The 24,805-nt window shown below is 39.4% G+C and overlaps 1 protein-coding gene across 1 annotated transcript in view; it reads right to left on the reverse strand.

Annotated features, from left to right (window-relative positions):
• LOC118804866 overlaps positions 1–12,391 on the reverse strand; it is a 36,709-nt gene extending 24,318 nt beyond the window's left edge. The window contains exons 1-6 of the mRNA XM_036565485.1: positions 12,270–12,391; positions 11,953–12,133; positions 6,723–7,097; positions 4,731–6,378; positions 4,373–4,642; positions 2,299–2,718 (exon numbers count right to left, since the gene is read on the reverse strand). Of these exons, the coding sequence (XP_036421378.1) occupies positions 2,299–2,718; positions 4,373–4,642; positions 4,731–6,378; positions 6,723–7,047 (2,663 nt within the window). The 5' untranslated portion in view covers positions 7,048–7,097; positions 11,953–12,133; positions 12,270–12,391. The remainder of the gene's footprint in view (positions 1–2,298; positions 2,719–4,372; positions 4,643–4,730; positions 6,379–6,722; positions 7,098–11,952; positions 12,134–12,269) is intronic.
• Positions 12,392–24,805: the final 12,414 nt, after the last annotated feature.

A 24,805-nucleotide genomic window follows, 5' to 3' on the forward strand; every position in this document is an offset into this window, starting at 1 on the left:
ACAGTGCAATGTGGCAGATGAGTCTAATGGGAGGAGCGCAGGTGAAATGGCCCCCGTGGATAGTATGTTGGTGATGTGGAAAAAAGGAATATTCACTCACCAAATGATGCAAGCCTCAGATGGCAGGAAATGAGCGTGACAGCTGGACGGCTAAGAGGATACCAACGCCCAGCTTGGCTCTATGACCTGCATGAGTCCATGTGAGAGGAAGAAAATGGATCCCAATCGCACTGGGAGGTCCGAACCAAGAGCATGAATTCTGGCTTGCACTATTACGGAAAGCCTGTATACTCAGTTTAGACTTTCTGGCCATGATGGGAGCCTTGGTTGACATTGTGAGGGCTATGCGAGTCTGAAGCACAGGGGAGAAGAGTCCAGCGGCAGGGTCGAGGCTCCCGGGCATCAAGGCATTTGCCTTCCATGAGGGAAACCTTTAGCACTAGAGGGGCTAAACACGCAGTGCTAGAGCCTCTAGCTGGAACTCAGGGTTCAGGCCGTGCTGTCGAGGGAACCACGACTTTTTGTGGGTGAAGCTTCTGGCACTAGAGGAGTTGAACACGCATCAGTAGAGCCTTTGGTCGGATCCCTGAGTTTCATGGGCGGCGCACACAACCAGCTCATCCACAGAGATCAACGGTCCAGTGGACAACAGAGGCAACGGACAGCGCAGAGAGCAGTGGCAGCTAGTACAATGGAGGTTTGTGCAAGAGTTGACTGCAGAGTGGGTCAGGGTAAGCTTAAGGACAGAAACAGTTGTGGGACATTTTGAGCCATTATAATGACATCTTCTCACTTAAACAGGAAGACAAGTTTTTGTGTGGACTACCGGCAGATTAATGCTATAACTAAACCTGATTCGTATCTGCTCCTGCACATTAATGATGCCTTGGACTAGCTTGCCTGCTCCACATCATTCAATTTGCTGGACCTACAGAGTGGGCACTTGCTCCAGACGCCAGAGAGAAAATGGCATTCACGGTGGCATTTCCGCCATCAGGCAGCAAGTTCATTGTAGACACGGATAGTGTCAAGTGCAGGATGGTAATGAGAGGGTAATCACATATTATAGCTACCATTTGAAAAAGCTGCTTAAGCACAATTACTGCATAAAGGGAACTGCTGGCTGTCGTGGTGGGGCTGTGCCAGTTCCAATGTCAACAGTCAATACCAGTTCAGACACTGCAAGTTGCTGCAACTGATCAGGAATAAAAACAGCAAGAAGTTAAGCAGAATAGAATACCTCAATTATGACCTTTACTGAGTTGAGTACCCTTTTAAACTTACAGAAAACAAAATCAGACAAACTAACCAAACATTCAAACCAAACAATTAGATTGGATTTAGATGAGTGGAAAACCAAAGTTCATATGTCCAAACATATCCATAACTTTTTCAGAGAGACTTCAGCTCCCTAGAGAGTAGTCCACAAGTCCAATAACAAGCAAAAAGCCAAAACTGTTCAAAGAAAGAAGGTTCAATACAGCACAAAAAAGATAGGTCTCACCCAGGTTCTTGGCTTGATCCCAGATATCAAAATAAATCCAAGAACAACAATGAGAAATGAAGAGGCTCTCATCAAAACTGCCACCACTCTCCTCTCTCCCTTACTTGCCCCTATTTCCAACTTAAAAGTCCCTGTTCCTGTCTAAACAGGAACTGATCAAAAAAGTAAGGAATAAACATAATACATTCAGAAAGACGTGAGACACACACCCACCCTTTTACAGTAAATTAGTCAGACAGTTTACACAGAACATTTAATGGAGTATAACTACTTGTGTGTGTATGTGAGTACCTAGATACTCAACAGGTTCTATTATCTGGCAGGGTCACACCGTGACCACGACCATCACTAGCTTGATACTGTAAACCCTGAGATGTTTTGTTGTGCCCTGGAAGAAGGTGCTGAACTCCAAGTAGGGCAGACACAGAAAGCAAGAGTGACTGAAAATTCCTACATCAAAAAAGAAAGACTCTTTGCTAGATATTATTTGCTAAATGTTATTAAAATAGTCTGCTGCAAAAGTTGGGTTTATTTCTTTTCCCTTCAAAAATATGTAATTTTGCCAGAGGTGCCCAACTTTTGCAAACTGGTGATATACTTCATCTATAAAAAAGCAGGAGCATTATAAATCAAAGAATTTTAATTTCCAATGACAAGTGATTGACATATGCAAAGCAATGATGGAACAAAAGTTAAAATTTCACAAAATTTGAAATTGCAGAAAGTGTCTCTGGCAAAGGAATAAATTACCCAAACTGGTTTTAAGAAAAAAAAAAAATAATAATAAAAATTACCTCAGTTGTAAGATGTAGGGCAGACACTGAAGGAAACTCCTCACTTCACTCTCTTCATCTGACCAGCCTCTCAGTTCCACTGTTTTTTTCTCTGCTTGGAGTTTTAGCACTTCTAGGAGGAGGGAGGCTTTTCTCTCTGAAAGGTTTATGATCCACTCTGCAGGAGCTGACTGGTAAACTGGCAGTAATGCTGGAAGAACAGTCCTGCCTGTTTCTGTCTCATACTGCTTCACATGAGAGTACAGATCCAGCAGGAAATCACACTCCTCATCAGATCCACATGAGGTAACTATCTTTACTGTTGTCTGGACATTTTCTTTTTGATGAAGAGCTGCTTGCAGACACAGATTCAGTTTAAATAACGCCACTCTCTTTTCCCATTCTTCAAATGATTCTCTCTGATTCTGTTTGGTAGTAAAACTACAGAAAACACATGCAAAGACTTATAAGAAAATAACACCAGTGGAGCAACACAGTGCTTCTCCACATTGCTTCTGTTATGTTCTTCAGTAGACACAGTGTGTTCCACATCTTTGTTCAAAAAAAGAGAGTGATGTTTAAACTTATATGGAGAGCAAAACTGCATTTTCACAAATATCTACTGTATTAAACAAAAAACAAGAGTACATACGAAAATAACAAATTAAATAAATGAAATTACCTGACAGAATATTATTCAAATTACCTAACAGAATATTATTCAACTAAGAATGCCACAACTGAGTAAGATACACTCCTAGTTTGAATGCATTTACTGTTGATGTATGAAGTGTGTCAAGTGTTATGTTGGGTGTGGAGTGAATGGTGTGTGTCAAATGTGTGGAGTGTGCATTTATTGTATGTAGAGTGTCTATTGCGTGTGTCTGGGGTCTGATGGTGACATGGATTGTCCAAAAACTTTTGCCTACAAAGTGTTGGTGTCAATATCTCAAAAATTGCAGGATGAGTTAGTGGGCAAAGATTCAGCAGAAAAATAAAAAGAAGAAGAAGAAGAAGAAGAAGAAGAAGAAGAAGAAGAAGAAGAAGAAGAAGAAGAAGACAATAGTGTCAGATATCCAACAGTATCGGATAACAGTAGTGTTGCATGTTGCATTTATGAAAATGCAGAGTGATTTCGCAGCTTAAGCCTGTTAACATGTTGCTAGGTGTTTGCTTTAGCATTGCTAGGTAGTTTTTAAGGTGTTGCAAGGCGGTTTGTAACATTTAGCAACAGTCAGTTAGTAAAACAGTAGATTCTCGACTAGACATCTGAGTATTTTAAATTATGGCAAAATGTAACAAAGCTTATCATCAGTTTGCTAATAATAATTTATTCACTAATTAGCTGCAGAATGAAGTTTCTCCATGTTCTGCACCGTCTATGCAGAAAAGCTAAATTCTAAAAGGTAAGATGTTTTCAACAATACAGATGGTTGAAAGGGGAATTAAAGAGTGTGCCCGAAAGTTTAACATCACTTTGGCAGAGGATGAAGATATGATTTAGGTGAGGGGGCCCCAAGTGAGGTTTTGCTTAGGGCCCCGGGAAGGCTAGGACCAGCAGGACCATATTGTTCACACACACACACACACACACACACACTTTCTCACGTTTGTGTGCATATTCTTTGTTTGTCTACCACTGTGGTCTTCAGGAACCCTCTTCCTGAAGAGTTCAGTTCCAACCTGTATCCAATAAGCTGCCTTATCTTTACTTAACTCTAATACATCTGATCCAGCCAACCAGGGACTTGGAAAGAGGTTGATTAGCTGGAGCAGTTGTGGCAAATTGTGGTTGGAACTAGGTTGGGCAGGAAAGTAGCTCTCCAGGAGAGGGTTTGGAGACTACTGGCCTATCATTACTACTCAGGAGTAATTAATAAAAGTGTGGCCTACAAGGTCTCGGCTGAAACTTGAACAATGAAACAGCAGACTTGAAAATATGGCATCTAATTCACTGAGGTAGCATTAAACTCCTCCTGTCTTTCCAGAAAGACATTGCAACGTTGTTTGTAACAGCTTATTTGGGAAGTTTCCAAAATCTGGGAAACTCCTGCTCTTAAATGTCTAAATATGATCACTTGCAAGGGTTACTCACTGAACAGAGCTGATGGATGGTAGCCATGTGGAAATGGTCCTGCAGAAAGCATCACTGAGCTGTTGTGGGTTTTCATCACGGCACAGATGAAGGATTATTGGATCTGCACTTTGGGTTATGATTTCTCCAGCTTGTTGAAGTAAAGCTTTCTGAATGGTAATTGGGAGGTAAATTTCATTTCCACACAAAAGAAGGAGGTTTATTAAATAACTCTGCTGCTCACATTTCAGAGAGGTTGTCCACACTTGGCAGAGAGTCGTTGACAAATCCCTGAAAGTAAAAAATATAACAACAACAATAATAATAATAATTATCAGAATTTAATATATAATGTTATATTTTACTGAATGGTAAATACCTGAGGTTTTGTGAATGTCTGAGAATCGTCTTCAGCCCTGAAAAAGACACAACACTGTTCTCCAAATTAAGGTGAACTGGTTTGTCTCTGGATTGGCTGATCACAAAGGACACAGCACAGCACTGATGAGGGTCAAGATGTTCTTCACTCAAATCTAAACTATAGTCTACTCTCTCCAGGAACCGGAGACAAGCTTCAGAGGACTGAAATTCATTTAGGCACTGACAGAGGAAGACAGCATCAACAGAATACTCTTCATCTGGTTCATCATGTAGAAATGTGTTCAAGACTTTCTCAAAGAACCCATCAAAGGTTCCTTTCAGCTGGTTGGGTGGGAAGAGGCACTTTAGAAGAGGGATGTTGGTTTCTGATAAAAGCCCACACAGAAAAGGAATCACATATTTCATGTGCTTACTCTCTTCAGTCTGACAAAGCTGGAGTACTTCATCAAGTTTTTGGGGTTTTTCCAGAAGCCACAGGGCAGAGAAGAACTCCTGTATTGTGTTGTGAAGAAATGAACAGAATGTCCTGGCAAATGCTGGTGACACAACTGACACTGATCTCAGAAAAACACCAGCAATGCAACTGTCACTGTAATCAAATTCCAGGTTGATAGTCTTTAGCTTGGTTGCACTGAATGCGCTCTCTGCCAAAAGCAAGATTGTGTCCTTGCAGCCTTTAATATGTGCATCTAATTGCCCCAGTTTCTTCTTTCCATGCCTCTGAATGCAATGACGAAAAATTCGTATATACAACTCAGTAGCTGTGCATTGTTTATGAGCACCTTCAGATGTATAGTAGGAAAAGCAGGCTGACACCATGAAAGCATACATTGGGACGTGGCAGAGACTGAACAGTGCTGGATTGTCTACCACACTATTGACCAATTCTGGATCCTGATCTGGCATTTGGGTTAAGTAAGTATAAATGGACTCTTCATTGAAGCCTTGCACATATACTTTGCATGTTGGCCAGTCAAAGAAGTCATCATCCTCTGTTTCTGGCCTGCATGTTACCAAAATCTTAGCTTCAGGCAGAAGTTCATGATGTATAATCCTCAGTAAAGTGGAGTTGTCATGAAAGTCACTGATCCCATCAAAAATAATAGTGACTTTTTCAGAGTAGTCTTCAAGATACTGAGTAATTTCTTCAGCCTTTTGCCTCAGATCTGCATTTGACATTATCAAACTATCCAAAAGCAGACTTTGCAGGTTAGAAGTGGTTGGGATATTCATCAGCATGTTCTTATCAAAATAAAACATGAAGTCAAGGTTATCATCATGCCTCTCTGCCCAGAAATAGAGCATTTGCTTAACAGCTGTTGTCTTCCCAATTCCAGGTTTTCCTACTAATAGGATGCTTTTCTCCTGGCTATTAAGCAGATCTTCAGGGGAATATCTGCATGTGTCCTTAGGTATGTAGGATCTCAGCTTTTTCCCCCGGGGTTTCTTAGATTTCTTGCTTTTGTGAATGATTTTGTTATGTGGTTTGTTCTTTTCTGTGTTTGTATCCAACACAAGAGGAATGTAAGTAAATTTTTGTTTGGCATTCCCTCCAAAGAAATGATTGCTCTGTTTCCATTGCTGATCTAGAATTTGTTTTGCTTTTGTCTTTAAAAGGGTCCAAAACTCATGACATGAGGTGGGTCCTAAAATAATAGGAACAAAAGAGAGAGGTGAATATTGAGAACCTTTCACATTAATTAAAATCCTTTGTTCTTTTGCATTTTATACTGGCATTTCAGTTTTAAAGGAATGGTACAGTTTTAGATTTAAAAAATTTAAAAAATTTTAATTAAAAAAAATTATATTTGCTTAATTTTACAAATACTTGAGCATGATTCTCATATATATATATATATATATATATATATATATATATATATATATATATATATATATATATATATATATATATATATATATATATATATATATACACACACACACACATACATATATATATGTATATATATTCTGAAATCATGCTTACCATTACGGTCATCTGACTCCTCCCCAAAGGAGAAGTGGCTGATCCAGATGTGTAGTTCAGGAGGCAAGACAGATTTCCTCTCAAGATCCAGTATCCTTAGAAACTCATAGCAGGCATCCTTCCCCTTGTTCGTGATCCAGTCCAATATCTTTCTGCTTTTTCTGCATTTTTCAGGTATGGCCTCAAGGTCACTAACTTCAGTGTTGTTCAAAACCTTCTTCTGGTAAAGTTTTTCAATAATAAGAGGCAAGTTCTTCAGCTGTTCAATCAGGTGTATCCGGGCATCACTAACATAATCTTGGGCACACTGAACTGAACAAGCCATGTTCGTACTGTAGATTCTTCATGAAGAAGCTAAGCCAACCCACCCCTGACCTGTTGGAAGTCACAAAAATTAGGTTTTTGTGCAGTTAGCTGTGCCAAATCAGTTTAATGAAACACATATCTTACGAAATTAATTCATGAAGTATTAATCAATACACTGACAGGTCACTTTATAAGAAACACCTGTACACTTGTTCTATAATTACATATATGTCCTCTTCTGTCTGACAAGACAGTTTAAACTGATGGTGGTGAAGGAATAGTGTGGGGGAAATTTTCTTGGCACAAATTCAATGGAGCACTGCTTGTACCCCACAGCAGTATTTTTGCTGACCATGTGGTATAACTTTAAGACCACAATTTATCCATCTTCTAATGGCTACTTCCTGATTTATAATGTGCCTTGTCACAAAGCACAAGTTATCCCAAACTGCCCCATGAACATGGCAGTGAGTACAATGTACAACCCCATTTCCGAAAACGTTGGGACGCTGTGCAAAATGTACATAAAAACAAAATGCAATGATGTGCAAATCACGTCTTCTTTTAAAAACACTCTGTAAGCGTTTGGGAACTGAGAAGACCAACTGCTGTCGTTTTGAAAGTGAAATGTTTCCCCATTCTTGCTTGATGCAAGATTTCAACTGCTTAACAGTTCGGGGTCTCCTTTGTCATTTTCACTTCACAATGCGCCAAATGTTATCAGTGAGTGACAGGTCTGGACTGCAGCCAGGTCAGTTTAGCACCCAGACACTTTTACTATGCAGCCATGCTGCTGTAATTCATGCAGAATGTGGTTTAACATTGTCTTGCTGAAATAATAAAGGCCCTCCCTGAAAAAGACGTCGTCTGTATGGCAGCACATGTTGCTCCAAAACCTGTATGTATCGTTCAGCATTAATGGCGCCTTCACAGATGTGAAAGTCACACATGCCATGTGCACTAATGCCCCCCCATAACATCACAGATGCTGGCTTTTACACGGTGACTGATAACAAGCCAGATGGTCCCTCTACTGTTTACCCAGAGGATGCACCATCCAGGGTTTCCAAAAAGAATTTAAAGTTTTGATTCATCAGACCACAGGACATCTTTTTTTTCTTTTTCTTTAGTTTTTTCTTTTCAGGGTATTGTGGATGCAGTAATGAACCATGTTCACAGACAGTGCTTTTCAGAAGTGTTCCTGAGCCCATGCAGTGATTTCTACTACAGAATTGTGTTTGTTTTTAATGCAGTGCCGCCTGAGGGCCCAAAGATCATGGTCAGCCAATATCGGTTTTCAGTCTTGTCGCATGCATACAGAGATTTCTCTGGATTCTCTGAATCTTTTAATGATATTATGTACCATAGATGAGTTCTTTGTTATTTTATGCTGAGAAACATTCTTTTTGAACTGTTGCACTATTTGCCCATGCAGTCTTTCACAGAGTGAATCCCTCCCCATCTTACTTCTGAAAGACTCAGCCTCTCTGGGATGCTCTTTTATACTCAATCTTGTTACTGACCTGTTGCCAATTATCCTAATTAGTTGTAAGATGTTCCACCATTTGTTTTCTTTTAGCATTACACAACTTCACCAGTCTTTTGTTACCCTGTCCCAACTTTTTTGGAATGTGTTGTTGGCATCAAATTCAAAATGGGCACATATTTTTCAAAATTTCAACTTTTGAAATGTTGTCTTTGTACTATTGTCAATTAAATATAGGGTTTAAATGATCTGCCCATTATCGTATTCTGTTTTTATTTACATTTTGCACAGTGTCCCCACTCTTTTGGAAACAGCATTGAGTCTCACTGATCTTCTCAATCACCACCTCTCATCTTTGGGATGTGGTACAATGAGATATTTGCAGCATGAATATTCAGCAGACAAACTGCAGCAATTACATGATGCAATCATATCAACAAAACCAGAATCTCTAAGAAATGTTTCCAGCACCTTGTTGAGTGCATGCCACTAAGAATTCAGACTGTTCTGTGAGTTCCCCGGTACTAGAATGGTGTTTCAAATAAAACTGTCAATTAAATATAGGGTTTAAATAATTTGCCCATTATCGTATTCTGTTTTTATTTACATTTTGCACAGCGTCCCAACTCTTTTGGAAACAGGGCTGTACCTCACTGACCTTCTCAATCACCACATCTCATCTTTAGGATGTGGTACAAAGGGATTTGCAGCATGAATATTCAGCAGACAAAGTGCAGCAATTACATGATGCAATCATATCAACGAAAACCAGAATCTCTAAGAAATGTTTCCAGCACCTTGTCGAGTGCATGCCGCCAAGAATTCAGACTATTCTGTGAGCTGCCTAGTACTAGAATGGGTTTCTAATAAAATTTCCAGTAAGTGTAAATATATCAGACTTATACATTTAATTCAGTTAATTCATTATTTAGTTGCCTAATATCATTCATGTTGAAAACAGAAATTGTACAAACGTACACAAGCTGACTTGATAGAGATACTCCTAATGAATCCTACTGTGTCCTATTCACATTACATGTAATTGGTACAGTTATTCTAGATCTGGTTGGTTACAGCTTGCAATAACTTAATTTTATATAACTGGCAATTATTGCCCAGCTAATGAAAATGCTACCAAGTACAGCTGCATTCTCAGATCCATTTAGTGGTTCACACACACACAGAGAGTCATGTGAAGTAAGTACTCTGTATACACATTATGGACAAAAGTATTGGGACACCTACACATGACACCCACAGGGGCTTTTATGACATCCCATACTAAACCCATAGGCATTCATATGGAGTTGGTCCCCCCTTTGCAGCTTTAACAGCTTCCACTCTTCTGGGAAGCTTTCTACTAGACTTGAGAGTGTCTGTGGCGTGGTTTACACCCTTCCCCTCAATGCTTGGCACTGTTCATTTTGATCTTATGGTTGTGTGTAGCTGCCTGGACATGGAAACCCATTTCGTAAAGCTCCTGATGCACAGTTCTTTTGCTGATGTTACTTCCAGAGGCAATTTGGAACTCGTTAATGAGTGATTCAGCAGAGGATAGGCACTGCACTTCAACACTCACCAGCCCCACTCTGTGAGTTTGTGTGGTCTACCGCTTCGTGGCTAAGCTGTTGTTGCGTTTAAAGTCACTGAGCTCATCAGTACGACCTATTCTTCTGCCATTGTTTATCTATTGAGATTGCATGGCTATGTGCTTAATTTTATCCACCTGTTAGCAATGGGTATGGCTGAAACACCTGAATTAAATAATTAGGAGGGGTGCCCCAACACTTTTTGACCATACAGTGTACGTTAAAACCTAGCAGATGTACGAACCACTACTTTAACAGAACTACTGCCATTCTTCTAAAGCATTTTAATAGCTTAAGAACAGCAACAACAAAAAATTGTTAGTGACCAAGATGAACTGGTGCTCTGCAGGATCAAAGCCTTTAAAAAAATTAAGAATAAAGTAAATCCATCATTAAAACATTGAGTAAACCAAAATATCCAACCTCAATCTAATGCTATTTTTATAGGTCTTTTTATATATGTTGCATGCCTACTCATAAAGATGACATATACAATGTCCAATAGGATTAAATTTTCCACTATAGAATTTCTCCACTGAATCTGCTCTTCAAGGTAAGTACTCCAGTTAATAGTTTACTTTCGTGAGACATACAGAGAGTTACCAAATTGAGAACACCAAAAACTGACATCATCTTTAATGGAATTAAATTCTTGTGAAAAGAAAAAAAAAAAACTGCTCTAAATTGTTTGGTAAACAGAAATAAATGTTTCCTTTTAACTATATTATGTATATTAAATGAAACAAAAGATAAACTTGACATACTGCAACGAATAGTAAAAACAATGTACAAAGAAACAGAAATTAACTGTAATGTAAGTTAGTAGTCAAAAGGATTTAAGATCCTCACCCACTAAAGAGTAATGTTAAACGATGTGTTAAATGATGTGGCTGAACATTTTTTTTTAAATTTTATTTTGATTTTTTTTGGCTTTCCTCACATTTTTAAACTACAACACCCAAGGGCAAAGCAGATATAAGGGAAAAGGTTGAGCAAATGCACCTGGTCTCCATTTTCTGCTTATCGTGTCCATATTTAAATGCATATTTTAACATTATTTAGCCAATTTTGTACATCAACAATAAATTCAGCACAAAACATAACCTGAAGAGAACACTTACAGCACAACCAATACTCATAACACTGGTTAGAACGGCTACCAATTCAAAATTATATCGGCGTCTTATTCTAAGCCAAAATCCCAAGTATTTTTTATTACTGAAAAGAGGTTGTGTTTGGGTAATTTGACGCTACCACCAGAATCCAACAAGAAAACGAAAAAAGACGTCGCATCAGTGTTGCTGGCCTGGTTGTGGGCAGAGTTGCCAGGTTTGCGGTCTTCCTGCCTAATTGGGCTTGTTTGAAAACGTAGTTCTTGGTGAAGTTTTTTAAGTAGCTGGGTGCTTTTTTGGGGGGGCTATTTTCAAAATGTACTGCCGCCACCAAAAAGAGTGATTGCAGACAGCAGAACATGAAAATGAATCCTCTAATGAATGTATATTGTTCCTGGTTTCAAAATGATACAGTAACTGATTACATGGCTTTTCTTGAGTTGACTCAACTTGAGAACACAAGAGTTCACACAACTCAAAGCCCTTAGTTGACTCAAAAGTTCTCTTATTTAGTTCTGCACTAAACTATTTTTCCAACAAATAAACCGAGATTTACATATATTTTTCTCAGATTGCCTCAGAATTATACACAGTACTATATATACGCAATTTACAGCCGTACATTTTCATTTGCATTGGGAAAACTTGAGGCTGGAGACCACAGGACCTGGCAACCCTGTCTGTGTGGCCGGTTTCAAACAATGCAGTGATACAGGAGAGAAACATTCAGCACCTACCAAAATCTGTTCAAACATGCTGGAGGAGCTGAAGCGAGGTTTCCTATCGGAAGGTTTTCTTACTTGAGTCGCCACACGTAGAGAAGAAAGACAGGATGTGAAAACCGGTCAAGCGGATGAAGATAAATCATGACAAGCAGAAACATTCTTCAGTCTCCAAATCTGAGAGTCCGACAAACGTCTAAAAGACATTACATCAAAAAGACAATTTTAAGTTGATGCTGGACTTTAGAAAAAACTCGGAAACGGGAAGTATTGACAGTTTGTGAGGAACTTTGAGCTGCTGTTGGTAGTAATTTTATTAATATCGGTATTACCTTTAGTTCGGTGCTTCGACAGAACACTGACTGAGTTCGGTTCAGGTAGTCTAATACCTTTTCGCCAGCTTTTCCCCGTTTCACGTAGAAATATTGTATAATACAGGAGCTTTTGCCGTTGGTCTTGCACGTCGCGCGAGAACGTTTGAAAAGCGGAACCATCTCTTATACCGCGAGCTGCAGTGACGCAAGTAGTAGTCATTTGCATAAAATCAGAGATGATATAAAGGTATTCAAGGCCCAGATCTGCAAAACGACTGAAGAATTTTCACCTACAGAGGGCCATGTTGTTACTCTACAGACGTTAAAAATTTGCGAGTAAAGACGGAAATAACGTGTGCACACACAAAATATTTGTGAGTGTGGACGGCCAAACATCTCTATCTACCCATGAACATTTGTGACATCTGTACATGTGAATTTTTATTACGTGCGTGCGAAATATACTGACAGCGGCCGGATTTTAAAGCTGTAGGTCTAAAAATGATCTACTGGAGTTTTCCGAAGTGCGCTGCTGCTCCCTGCTGGACCTCAGAGGTATTACAGCTCCACATAAACGATCTGATAAGAAAACCTTGAAGTACAGTTACTAAAATCAAGGTACCTACAATAACAGTCATATAATGGAACAACTGAGTATTCATTTAAATTGTTAAAAGACACAGGGACACATACACTTGAACATACAAGTTTCTTTTAAGAACTAGAACTGAAACTTCCTTTCGAATATTCTCTTCTGTAGATGCTTTCTATGAGGATTCTCTCCAACAGCTTCCTAAAACAATACTAAATTTAATATGCTATTTCAGATGTGTTTCTACATCTGCCTCGTGACCATTTAATTCCTGTGTACATAATCTAGATGACTGTAAACATAGATGACTGTAAACACTTGCCCACACACACACTCCCCCAAAGATTGTGTCAGTGATTTAATTTTTTTTTAAATGGTAATTGGGCCTTCAATGTCATGTATGTTGTATGGATTCTCTCCCCATTCAGATAGGAACCTGGTCATGTATAGCTGGAAATAACTGCCCGCTGATGTTGCCAAGATGGCCACTGAGTGAATAATGTATAAGGCCTTTGATAAGGCCAGAAAGGGGCCTGTAAGCTGGCGGCTGGTGTAGGTGCATTTTCGGGAACACTTGCGAGTTTTATTCCCCAGCTTTTCCCCTTTAAAGCTCTTATTTTTGTGATGGGTTACAAGCTGAAAGAGGTTGTATAAATAACTGAACCTGCTTAACCTCGTGAATTTGTGTTTTTGCCTTAAATTTATTAAAAAACCTTTACCTCAGACATTTTCCTGTCAGTTAACTATCTTATACTAGCTAGTTCATTTGGATCATAGACTAACTGCTATGGCTGGTGAAGGAGAGAAACGTTCACGGCATGAAATGTATTTGTATGCTAAGGAAGCAACAAGAACATGAAAGAAGACACAAGTAGTGCTAAGAGCAAGAAGAAAAAAGACCTCAGTGATGGACCTGTACAACCTCGTAAATAAAGGTCTGACAGAATTGAATCCATAGTATCAGAATGCAGGAAGCTTTGTGGGAGAAGGTAGACTGTGTTCACAATGGGGTGGGTGGGGTTCGAATTGCAATTGATGAGCTAAGGCAAAAATATTCCACCTATCAGCACAAACTGCAGACACGAAAGAAAAGTTTGCCAGTAGTAAACGTTATGGCACGAGGTGGAATCTGCAGTTATACATTCTTGTGGACGACCAGAAGGAAGATGTAAAATCCATTGCTATAGAGTCGTGTTGCACTGTAATACCGTTAATGTTGCCATGGTTGATGTGGTTCATCACATTAGAAGACTCAACAGCTACAGTTCATGACCAAGATCGGTGATTATATGATTCATCTCACGACCTGAAAGGGACATGCTCTGGAAGGCAGTTAAGAGAGGTGAGTACCTAAAGGCGAATGAGCCACAATTCAGAGGATCTCATAGCAGCTGACAAAGCAGCAAGACAACACCTGTGCCCAAGGTGGAGCGAAAAGCATACATTGATGGAAAACAAATTCTGCTTAACCAGAACAGTATGGAGCATTAACATGGTGCATGAACCATCAGCAGGTACTTTGCCTAGCTAAAAGATGCAGAACACTTTTTCGTTTCTTCTTCAGTTCTTTTAAGGACCTGTTCTAATTCATGAGAAATAGACAATGAATGTTTTTGGCTGAAATGTTAGTCATGTCTATTCATATGTGTGACTAAATTTAATATCGTGAGGTACCTTATTCTCATACCACCTTCATAGATACATTTTAATATGTTACATGTCTGAGTTCTTTAGTCTTCACACCCTTGTTTATTGGAGTTATTACGGGAGGAGGGGGTGGCTGGATGGTGGCTTTGTACAAGGTTAACAAAGATACTTGGTGGTAATTCAGTGTTCTTTTTGTCACATTTTCATTCTGTCTATTTCATTGGTTTCTCTTAATGGCAGGGGCTTGTGCAACATAAACAAAAGAAAATCTATTTTTTTATTCTTACAGCAAAGAAGGGCTGATGTTTATTTTCTACAAGTAACACAACTGTACTTGAGATTTTCATTTCTGGAAGAATTCATGAGGAAATGAAATATAGGGGTAAGGTAGTATAAAGTGAAGATTACAACAAAGGCAGATTGCAACTTCTTGTGCTGAATGACATGAGTAGTTAAAATTTATGGGGAAAAGTATATATCTTCAAACTTATATACAAACGCCAGTATCATACTTGGGGGAGATTTTAACACATTCTCAGATGACAGCCTAGACAGATGGCCTCCTAAAGCAATGCATAGTGAAAACAAAAATAGGATATTTAGCTTATCCACTTATCTTGGTCTTGTGGATATAGGGAGAAAAACTACTCATAAGCTTTGATGTTTACATGGCAAAACAGTGACCTTTCTGTGCAGTCCTATAATGATTCATGGCTGATCTCTGAAGTTCTAAGCTATAATGTAGAAAACATTAGGCCTGTACTTCTCACAGATAATAGATCTGTTTATATATCAATTAATGCAGCTGATGAGAAGGATGACATTAGATAGTGTAGGGATTACTGGATGTTAAGCAATTCATAACATTACTAGAGACCTCAAACATAAGACTGTTGATATTATCAAAAAGCTTGTAGCACTAACCAATTTGGGTTATACTGGGAAATGATGAAATATGAAGTTAAATGTTTGGCTAATAGAATGAGTAAAAAGATTGCCAAGAAAAAAACAGGCAAGAAAGGAATCTATTATTAAATAAATTATTACTCTTAGTGATAAACCAAATTTAAGCAAAGAAGATGTTCGGGATATGGTGAAATTACCAGGGAGTTTAGACAGAATTTATGAGGAAAAAGGGTTCATTTATCAGATCAAGATGTAATTGGTTTGAGAAAGGGTGAAAAAATACCATTTTTTATGGCCTAGAAAGACAAAACTGATAGAAAGGGGAAACTATTGATTAATAAATTGTGCATAAAAGGTGTGATTACAAATGATTTACAAAATATTTTAAAACACATTTCTGATTTTTATCAATCTCTGTATTATACACTCAGAAAAAAAGGTACTATGTCACTGGGGTGCTACCCTCAAGGGTGTATCTCAGTACCTTTAGTCAGGGAACATGATTGTACCATAATCCACTGAAATTATATTTTCAAAGTTGTATTGACTCCACACACCCCGTCTCGTCTCCAGGCTTTTTATTTTATTGTTCTGTTTTAAAACATTATGTCATGAAAAGGTGCAAATACATACTTTTCACATGGAAAAAAACTTTTGTATGTTTGAGGGTACATTTACATTGTTTGTACCTTGATGAACGTAAAATGTACCTGCACAGAACCTTTATTTCTCACAGTTTAGCAATGGGATAGAGTGTTGATGCACAATGAATGTTTTGTTAATGATGAACTGAGAGATGTGTGTGATAAGCATCAGTGAGATTATTGACAACATCAGTAATCTTAAAGATAACACACCCCCTGGTAATGATGGGCTATCTGGTGAATTTTATTTAAAAAAAAATCAGGATATTATTAGTCCATTTATTCTCTTAGTGTTTGTTGAAGCTATAGATGAACGTATTTTGCCTTCCTCCCTTAGACAAGGTATAACTACTCTAATACTCCAACTTAACAAGGATATACTTTCATTTGATAATTGGAGACCCATCACTCTATTAAACAATGATGCCAACTTATTTGCATTTATTTAAATGAGATACAGGTGAAAACAGTTCAGTAGTTAGGTCACACATCTTACAAGTATAAATATGACACTTTACTTAAGGGGCAGAGAAAATATACATAGCTCTGTCATAGCAGAGTATCAGTATCAAAACCTTCACAGTATAACTACAACAACAGTAGATTTTCATTTCAGAGGTACCACCAAGTGTCAAAGCATCATCTACTCATCTTTGTTTAATTTTGCAATCAGTTTCACTTGTCAAATTTTGTAACAAGCACTATTATGTGTTTGACACACCAAAAATACACTGAGCTACACAGTGAATTGTCATAACGTGCTGTCATTTCACCCAGAAAGTGGTGATATGTCAACTTGACATTGACGTTGACAAAAGCAGCATTTATGACACCTGCAGCTTATTGGAATAAGCCTTTATAAATATTTATGTAGGTTTATTTAGTTGTCATGAAAAGCTTATGAAATTTACATGTAGTTTTCTGAACCTACAGTAAAGTGTTACCCTTTTCTTGAACCCTGCTTCATAACCATGGTATAAACATGTTTTGGCACACGTCATATGCTGTCATGGCAGATTATGGCAGGTGATTTAACAGTGCCATGTTACCATTACTTGTAATTGTCAATGCAGACATAATGTTGGATGTCATGACAGTTTTGCTAAGCATACTCATTAGCTTATGTTTTGTGACAATTGTAAAATCCTAAAAGTTTTTTAAAGATTTTCTTTGAATAATTATAATAACTGATTTCTTTAATACAACCCCATTTCCAAAAAAGTTGGGATGCTGTGCAAAATGTAAATAAAAACAAAATGCAATGATGTGCAAATCATTTAAACCTTGTATTTCATTGAAAATAGTACAAAGACAACATATCAGAATTTGATGCCAACAACACATTCCAAAAAAGTTGAGACAGGGGCAACAAAAGGCTGGTAAAGTTGTGTAATACTAAAAAAACACCTGGTGATTAACTGGCAACAGGTCAGTAACATGATTGGGTATAAAAAGAGTCTTTCAGAAGTAAAGATGAGAAGAGGTTCACCACTTTGTGAAAGACTGCATGGGCAAATAGTGCAACAATTCAAGAATAACGTTTCTCAACTTAAACAGCAAAAAACTTTTGCTTTTCATAATCTATGGTGCATAATGTCATTAAAGGATTCAGAGAATCTGGAGAAATCTCTGTATGCAAGGGACAAGGCCAAAAACAAGTATATGCTGGCAATGATCTTTGGGCCCTCAGGCAGCACTGCATTAAAAACAGACATGATTCTGTACTGGATATCACTGCATGCGCTAGGAAACACTTCTGAAAACGACTGTCTGTGAAAACAGGTCATTGCTGCATCCACAAATGCAAGTTAAAACTCTAAAATGCAAAGAAAAAATCATATACACTGCTCAAAAAAAAATAGAGGGAACACTTAAACAACACAATATAATTTTAAGTAAATCAAACTTCTGTGAAATCAAACTGTCCACTTAGGAAGCAACACTGATTGACAATCAATTTCACATGCTGTTGTGCAAATGGAATAGACAACAGGTGGAAATCATTGGCGATTAGCAAGACACACTCAATAAAGTAGTGGTTCTGCAGGTGGGGACCACAGACCACTTCTCAGTACCTATGCTTTCTGGCTGATGTTTTGGTCACTTTTGAATGTTGGTGGTGCTTTCACACTCGTGGTAGCATGAGACGGACTCTACAACCCACACAAGTGGCTCAGGTAGTGCAGCTCATCCAGGATGGCACATCAATGCGAGCTGTGGCAAGAAGGTTTGCTGTGTCTGTCAGCGTAGTGTCCAGAGCCTGGAGGCGCTACCAGGAGACAGGCCAGTACACCAGGAGACAGGCCAGTACACCAGGAGACGTGGAGGAGGCCGTAGGAGGGCAACAACCCAGCAGCAGGACTGCTACCTCTGTCTTTGTGCAAGGAGGAACAGGAGGAGCACTGCCAGAGCCCTGCAAAATGATCTCCAGCAGGCCACAAATGGTTAGAAACCGACTCCATGAGGATGGTATGAGAGCCCGACGTCCACAGATGGGGGTTGTGCTCACAGCCCAACACCGTGCAGGACGCTTGGCATTTGCCAGAGAACACCAGGATTCGCAAATTCGCCACTGGCGCCCTGTGCTCTTGACAGATGAAAGCAGGTTCACACTGAGCACGTGACAGACGTGACAGAGTCTGGAGACGCCGTGGAGAGCGATCTGCTGCCTGCAACATCCTTCAGCATGACCGGTTTGGCAGTGGGTCAGTAATGGTGTGGGGTGGCATTTCTTTGGAGAGCCGCACAGCCTTCCATGTGCTCGCCAGAGGTAGCCTGACTGCCACTAGGTACCGAGATGAGATCCTCAGACCCCTTGTGGGACCATATGCTGATGCGGTTGGCCCTGGGTTCCTCCTAATGCAGGACAGTGCTAGACCTCATGTGGCTGGAGTGTGTCAGCAGTTCCTGCAAGATGAAGGCATTGAAGCTATGGACTGGCCCGCCCGTTCCCCACACCCGAATCCGATTGAGCACATCTGGGACATCGTGTCTCGCTCCATCCACCAACGTCACGTTGCACCACAGACTGTCCAGGAGTTGGCGGATGCTTTAGTCCAGGTCTGGGAGGAGATCCCTCAGGAGACCACCCGCCACCTCATCAGGAGCATGCCCAGGCGTTATAGGGAGGTCATACAGGCATGTGGATGCCACACACAATACTGAGCCTCATTTTGACTTGTTTTAAGGACATTACATCAAAGTTGGTTTAGCCTGTAGTGTGTTTTTCCACTTTAATTTTGTGTGTGACTCCAAATCCAGGCCTCCATTGGTTAATAAATTTGATTTCCATTGATGATTTTTGTGTGATTTTGTTGTCAGATTTTGTTGTCAGCACATTCAACTTTGTACAGAACAAAGTATTCAATGAGAATATTTCATTCATTCAGATCTAGGATGTGTTATTTGAGTGTTCCCTTTATTTTTTTGAGCAGTGTATAAACAGGATCCAGAAACGCCACCACCTGAGGTGAAGTAGAAAAGTGTTCTGTGGTCCAACAAATCAACATCTGAAATTCTTTTTGGAAATCATGAACGCTGTGTCATGGCATGGCATGGTTGACGTGCACATCTGTGAAGGCACCATTAATGCTGAATGATATATACATGTTTTGACAACATATGCTGCCATCCAGATGACGTTTTTTACAGGGAAGGCCTTGCTTATTTCAGCAAGACAATGTCAAACCACATTCTGTGTGTATTACAACAACATTGCTCCGTGTTAAAAGAATCTAGGTGCTAAACTGGCCTGCCAGCAGTCCAGACCTGTCACCATTGAAAACATTTGGCACATTATGAAATGATAAACATTACAAAGGAGACCCCGAACTGTTGAGCAGCTGAAATCCTATATCAAGTAAGAATGGGAAAACATTTCACTTTCAGAACTACAGCAGTTGTTCTCCTCAGTTCCCAAATGCTTACAGAGTTGTTAAATAAAGAGGTGATGAGACACAGTGGTAAACATGCTCCCGTCCCAACTTTTTTGGAACGTGTTTTTGGCATCAAATTCAAAGTGGGCATACATTTTTCAAAAAACAATAAGATTTCTCTGTTTTAACATTTGATATGTTGTCTTTGTAGTGTTTTCCTTTAAAAATATGATTAAACGATTTGCATATCATTGTATTTTATTTTTATTCATAACGTCCAAACTTTTTTGGAAATGGGGTTGTATTTCCGTCCTAAGTTCAAACTAATAAGCAACAAAGACCATTTTTAGAGAACTTTACTGTGTGTGAATAATTCTGGAGATCGCTTTCTACTGAAATTTGGCTTAAGGTCTGCAGTAGCCCTGATAATGGATTAATTTTCAGAGAAAAAAAAAAACAGTAGTTTATTTGAAGAATAAATCATGGCTAAACACACACAAGGTAAGCCCCCCAGGTGAATAATTTGTTGCGTGCATCATTTCTTCTGTAACATTTAAGCTTCAAATAGCCTTTTTTGACAGTGGCAATCCTTTCAAGTAGGCATAACACCAGTCTCTTGAGATAATTCCTGTCCATTTTATCCCACTCTTCCACTGAATTTGTGCTTCATATACGAGCAGAACACAACACTGACACTCCCACATTCCAGGATGCCGGCTGTAGGGTGACTCTATGTGGCTAGTTCGACAGACATGATGGAACACTGGGACAGTTTAACTAACCAGCAACATCACCAGACCCGAATCATAATTTTCTAATGTGTTGAGAATACAGCAGGTGAAATCTCAAGAGATTGGTGTAATCCTTACCTTACAGGACTGACACTATTACTAGACATTCTAGTCAGCCCCAAAGTGTCCCACAGAGCACAAAAGCCCAGATTCTCAACGACTGAGTACGGATGCAAATCCTTGGCAATAAAAGTTGCGGTAGAGTTTGTAATTCACTTCGCCCTTTCCGAGTTGGTTGGAAGCTCTGACATCGCTAGCTTGATGGTCCTCTGGTTGGCAGCAACTACAAACAGGTGAAAAACAGATGGAAACATGTAATATGGTTTCTCATGTTTGTTGTTTCCAAAATATTTTAGTGTGAAACAACCTGCATGTAGTATGGCTCCTGTCCAGGTCCTTTTTCCCTTCAACTTTATAGTAGCCAAAGTGCTTCCATACGCTAGCTCAGGGGTCAGCAACATACAGCTCTTTTACTAGCCTGTTGTGGCTCCACAGCAGAATTAGAATTTTAGGGAAAATAAAATAATCCTCCTTTGCAGTAAAAGAAAGCTCTGCTGATCGTTCTAACACTGTTTTAACAATAAATTGTCTTAAACGCTGCTAATTCACCTCCCTATAACCCTGAACATCTGTGTGCAGACTGCAGATCACATAGCAATTCAGACAATCTCACCTAGTAGCGAACGAAAAGGCTTAAAGAAAGATTTAAGACAAACATTTGGAGACAAATGGACTTATTTGCATTTATAAGCACTGCAGCTGGTTTCCTGGTACATTTAATCTGCAATGAGAAACTGTCAAACACCAAAAATTTGTGAAGCTGAAGTCAGCTTCTTGTTCAAATTTTCCCGTTCCACCTCAAATGGTGCAGCAGTTACATTCTGGCGCCTCAGGCACCATTTAAGGTGGAACGGGAAAATTCGAACAAGAAGCAGGCGAATGAGAAACTGACTTCAGCCTCATAAAAAGTCGAATGTTGAGAGACATTTTACAAGAAACTATTCTGCTTTTGAAGAAAAGTGTCCTGTCAGAGGAAAAGGGAGGAAAGCAGTTATAGCTGAGCAAAAGCTTAAAACAGAGCAAAGTCTGTGTTTTCGTTTATACTAGGACATTAGCTGAGACGTATTGGACATAAAATGTTGTGGCTCCCAAGGTTTTTGATTTTTGTTGAAAGGACAAAATGGCTCTTCTTAATACTTGTGTTGCCGACCCCTGACCTAGCTTTGAATGTAGAGGGTGTCGATCGGATTTCTCGCTCATCCATTTGTGTCTTTGTTATGTGCCACCACAGACTGTCAGGGTGCTGCACTTCCACACTTCCAAGTTCCGCCTTCTCTGTTCCATCAACATTACATTATCAACTAAAATTTAGAATAACGTTTTTGACATTTGTGAATCGATTCAGAATCATTCACGTCTGCATCGCGATGCGTCTAAGAATTTTTCCCCCACCCCTAGTACATAGTGCTAGAAATTTCAGCAGGAATAGTCAGGAGACTAGAACAGATTCCAAGTTTTATTCACATGCATGCTGAGAATCATGCATGGGCACAGCTTGCTCATCAGTTTGTCACCAGTCCAATGAACATAGTCTGACAAGGTTTAAGTAGAGATACTGGGGGTCAGGGGAGGGAGCAAAGGTAGGGGAAGAAGGTAAAGGGGGTTTGGGTTCTGGGGTTCTCACCTCAGGAGGAACAATACAGATAAAACATCAACACCAAACATCATTTACACAAGCAAGTGTTTCAAGACAAAACATGAAAGATGTTCAAACTGTGAAGCACTTTCTATGTACCATTCTTAACAACACAATCATAACAAATTTCACTAAAATTAATCAGCAATAAACATTCTGATTGAGAAGAGACAAAATACAATTACTGCCCAATTTCTCACAGATCTTTCGGAATAGAACAATGTACTTAAAATGGAAAAGTCTGAAAACCTATCAGTGCATTTCTTGCGATCTGTTCAGAGCTTAGTGGTCGACAGTCATCACCAGACCCCAAAGCGTTTATCTTTTAGAAAGGGCTTTTTATCTGTGATTCTGTTGTTGAAGAGCCTGTAGATACAAAAAATACATGTTTATTACAAAGGTTAACTAAAACATCTGCACAAACATTCATGTTCTTTGGCCACTTTATTAGAAACCCCTCTCCTGTAGCTCCACCTCGCTGCTGTACAGTTAGATACCCTGGCCCATCTCTTGATGCAGAGTTTGTGTTAGCCATCCTCTAGCCTAGTTTCCGACCACAGAGTAAAGGTGGATGATATGGCAAAAATATAACTTTACAATACTAGAATACATTTTCACAACACACAATATGCATCACAATATTCCATTTTTTTTTAAGTGAGCAAGTTGGAACTGGCAAAGTGCACCAACAAAACAGCAGTGCAATAAACTATGAACAGGGGAAATGTCAAACAATAAATTAATGCATTCTAAATACACTATATGGACAAAAGTATTGGGACACCTACACATTACAGCTACAAGAGCTTTTATGACATCTCATTCTAAATCAATAGGCATTAACATGAAGTTGCTCCCTGCTTTCTGAACCTTTCCAAAAGCTTTCTACAAGATTTTGAAGTGTGTCTGTGGGAATTTTTGCCCATTCATCCAGAAGAGCATTTGTGAGGTCAGACACTGATGTTGGACAAGAGGGCCTGGCTCGCAATCTCCATTCTAATTCATACTAAAGATGTTCATTGGGGTTTAGGTCAGGGCTCTGTGCAGGCCAGTCAAGTTCTTCCACACCAAACTCACACAACCATGCCTTTATGGTCCTTGCTTTATGCACTGGGGCACAGTCATGCTGGAACAAAAAAGGGCCTTCCCCAAATTGTTCCCGCCAAAGTGGAAGCATACAATTGCCCAAATTGTCTTGCTATGCTGAAGCATTAAGATTTCCCTTCACTGGAACAGAACTAAGGGGCCTAGGCCAACCTGAAAAACAACCCCATAGCATTATCCCTCCTCCACCAAACTTTACACTTCGCACAATGCAGTCAGGCAGGTAACGTTCTCCTGGCATTCACCAAACCCAGACTCATCCAGCAGACTGCCAGAAACATGATTTGTCACTCCACAGAATATGTTTCCACAGCTCCAGAGTCCAGTGGCAGTGTGCTTTACAGCATTAACCCCCTATGCCTGGCATTTTGCATTTTGATCTTATGGTTGTGTGTAGCTGTTCAGTCATGGAAACCCCTTTCGTAAAGCTCCTAATGCGCAGTTCTTTTGCTGATGTTGCTTCCAGAGGCAATTTGGAACTCTTTAGTAAGCGATTCACAGAGAATAGGAACTGTGCGCTTCAGCACTCGGCAGCCCCACTCTGTGAGTTTGCGTGGTCTACCACTCCATGGCTAAGCTTTTGTTGCTCCTATGTGCTTCCATTTCACAATAATAGCACAAACTGACTTGTGGCAGAGGTGGCATTCTATGACGGCAATGTTTAAAGTCACTGAGCTCATCAGTACGACCCATTTTACTGTCAGTGTTTGTCTATTGAGACTGCAAGGCTATGTGCATAATTCTAATCCACTTGTTAGCAATGCGTGTGGCTGAAAAACCTGATCTTAATAATTAGGAGGGGTGTCCCAATACTTTTGTCCATATAGTGTATTAAAAATGAAATATATTACAAATAAATGTTTAACATTAGAGATAATGGTGTAATGGGTTGACGTCTGGTCAGCTACATTTTACTATGCCGCTTCTGCAGTTACTGTACACCAGTTATTCACAGGCTCTCTAAACTTTGTTTAAATCTATCTTTTTTATGATTCATTAAATTGTTCAGTGTTCTAGCAGCACTGATAATACACATAATGTACTCACAAAAGTGTAATGTGATGTTGGATCACCTGCCTCTACTACAGAGTCACTACTGGCTCTGTATTTTTAAGTGGTGGATCATTCTCAACTTAGCAGTAACACTGAAGTATGTAAGCGATCCTGCAGTTGAAACTGACCAATGATGAATGAGGTAGAGAGGGGCTGATAAATTATGCATTTGGGATACAGTTGGGTTACAGTCTGTAACTGTACACCTATAGTTATACGCAAAAGTTGAACATCCCTGGTCAAATT

The sequence above is a fragment of the Colossoma macropomum genome, unplaced genomic scaffold (assembly GCF_904425465.1).
Source record: "Colossoma macropomum unplaced genomic scaffold, Colossoma_macropomum, whole genome shotgun sequence".
NCBI classification, from domain to species: Eukaryota; Metazoa; Chordata; class Actinopteri; order Characiformes; family Serrasalmidae; genus Colossoma; species Colossoma macropomum.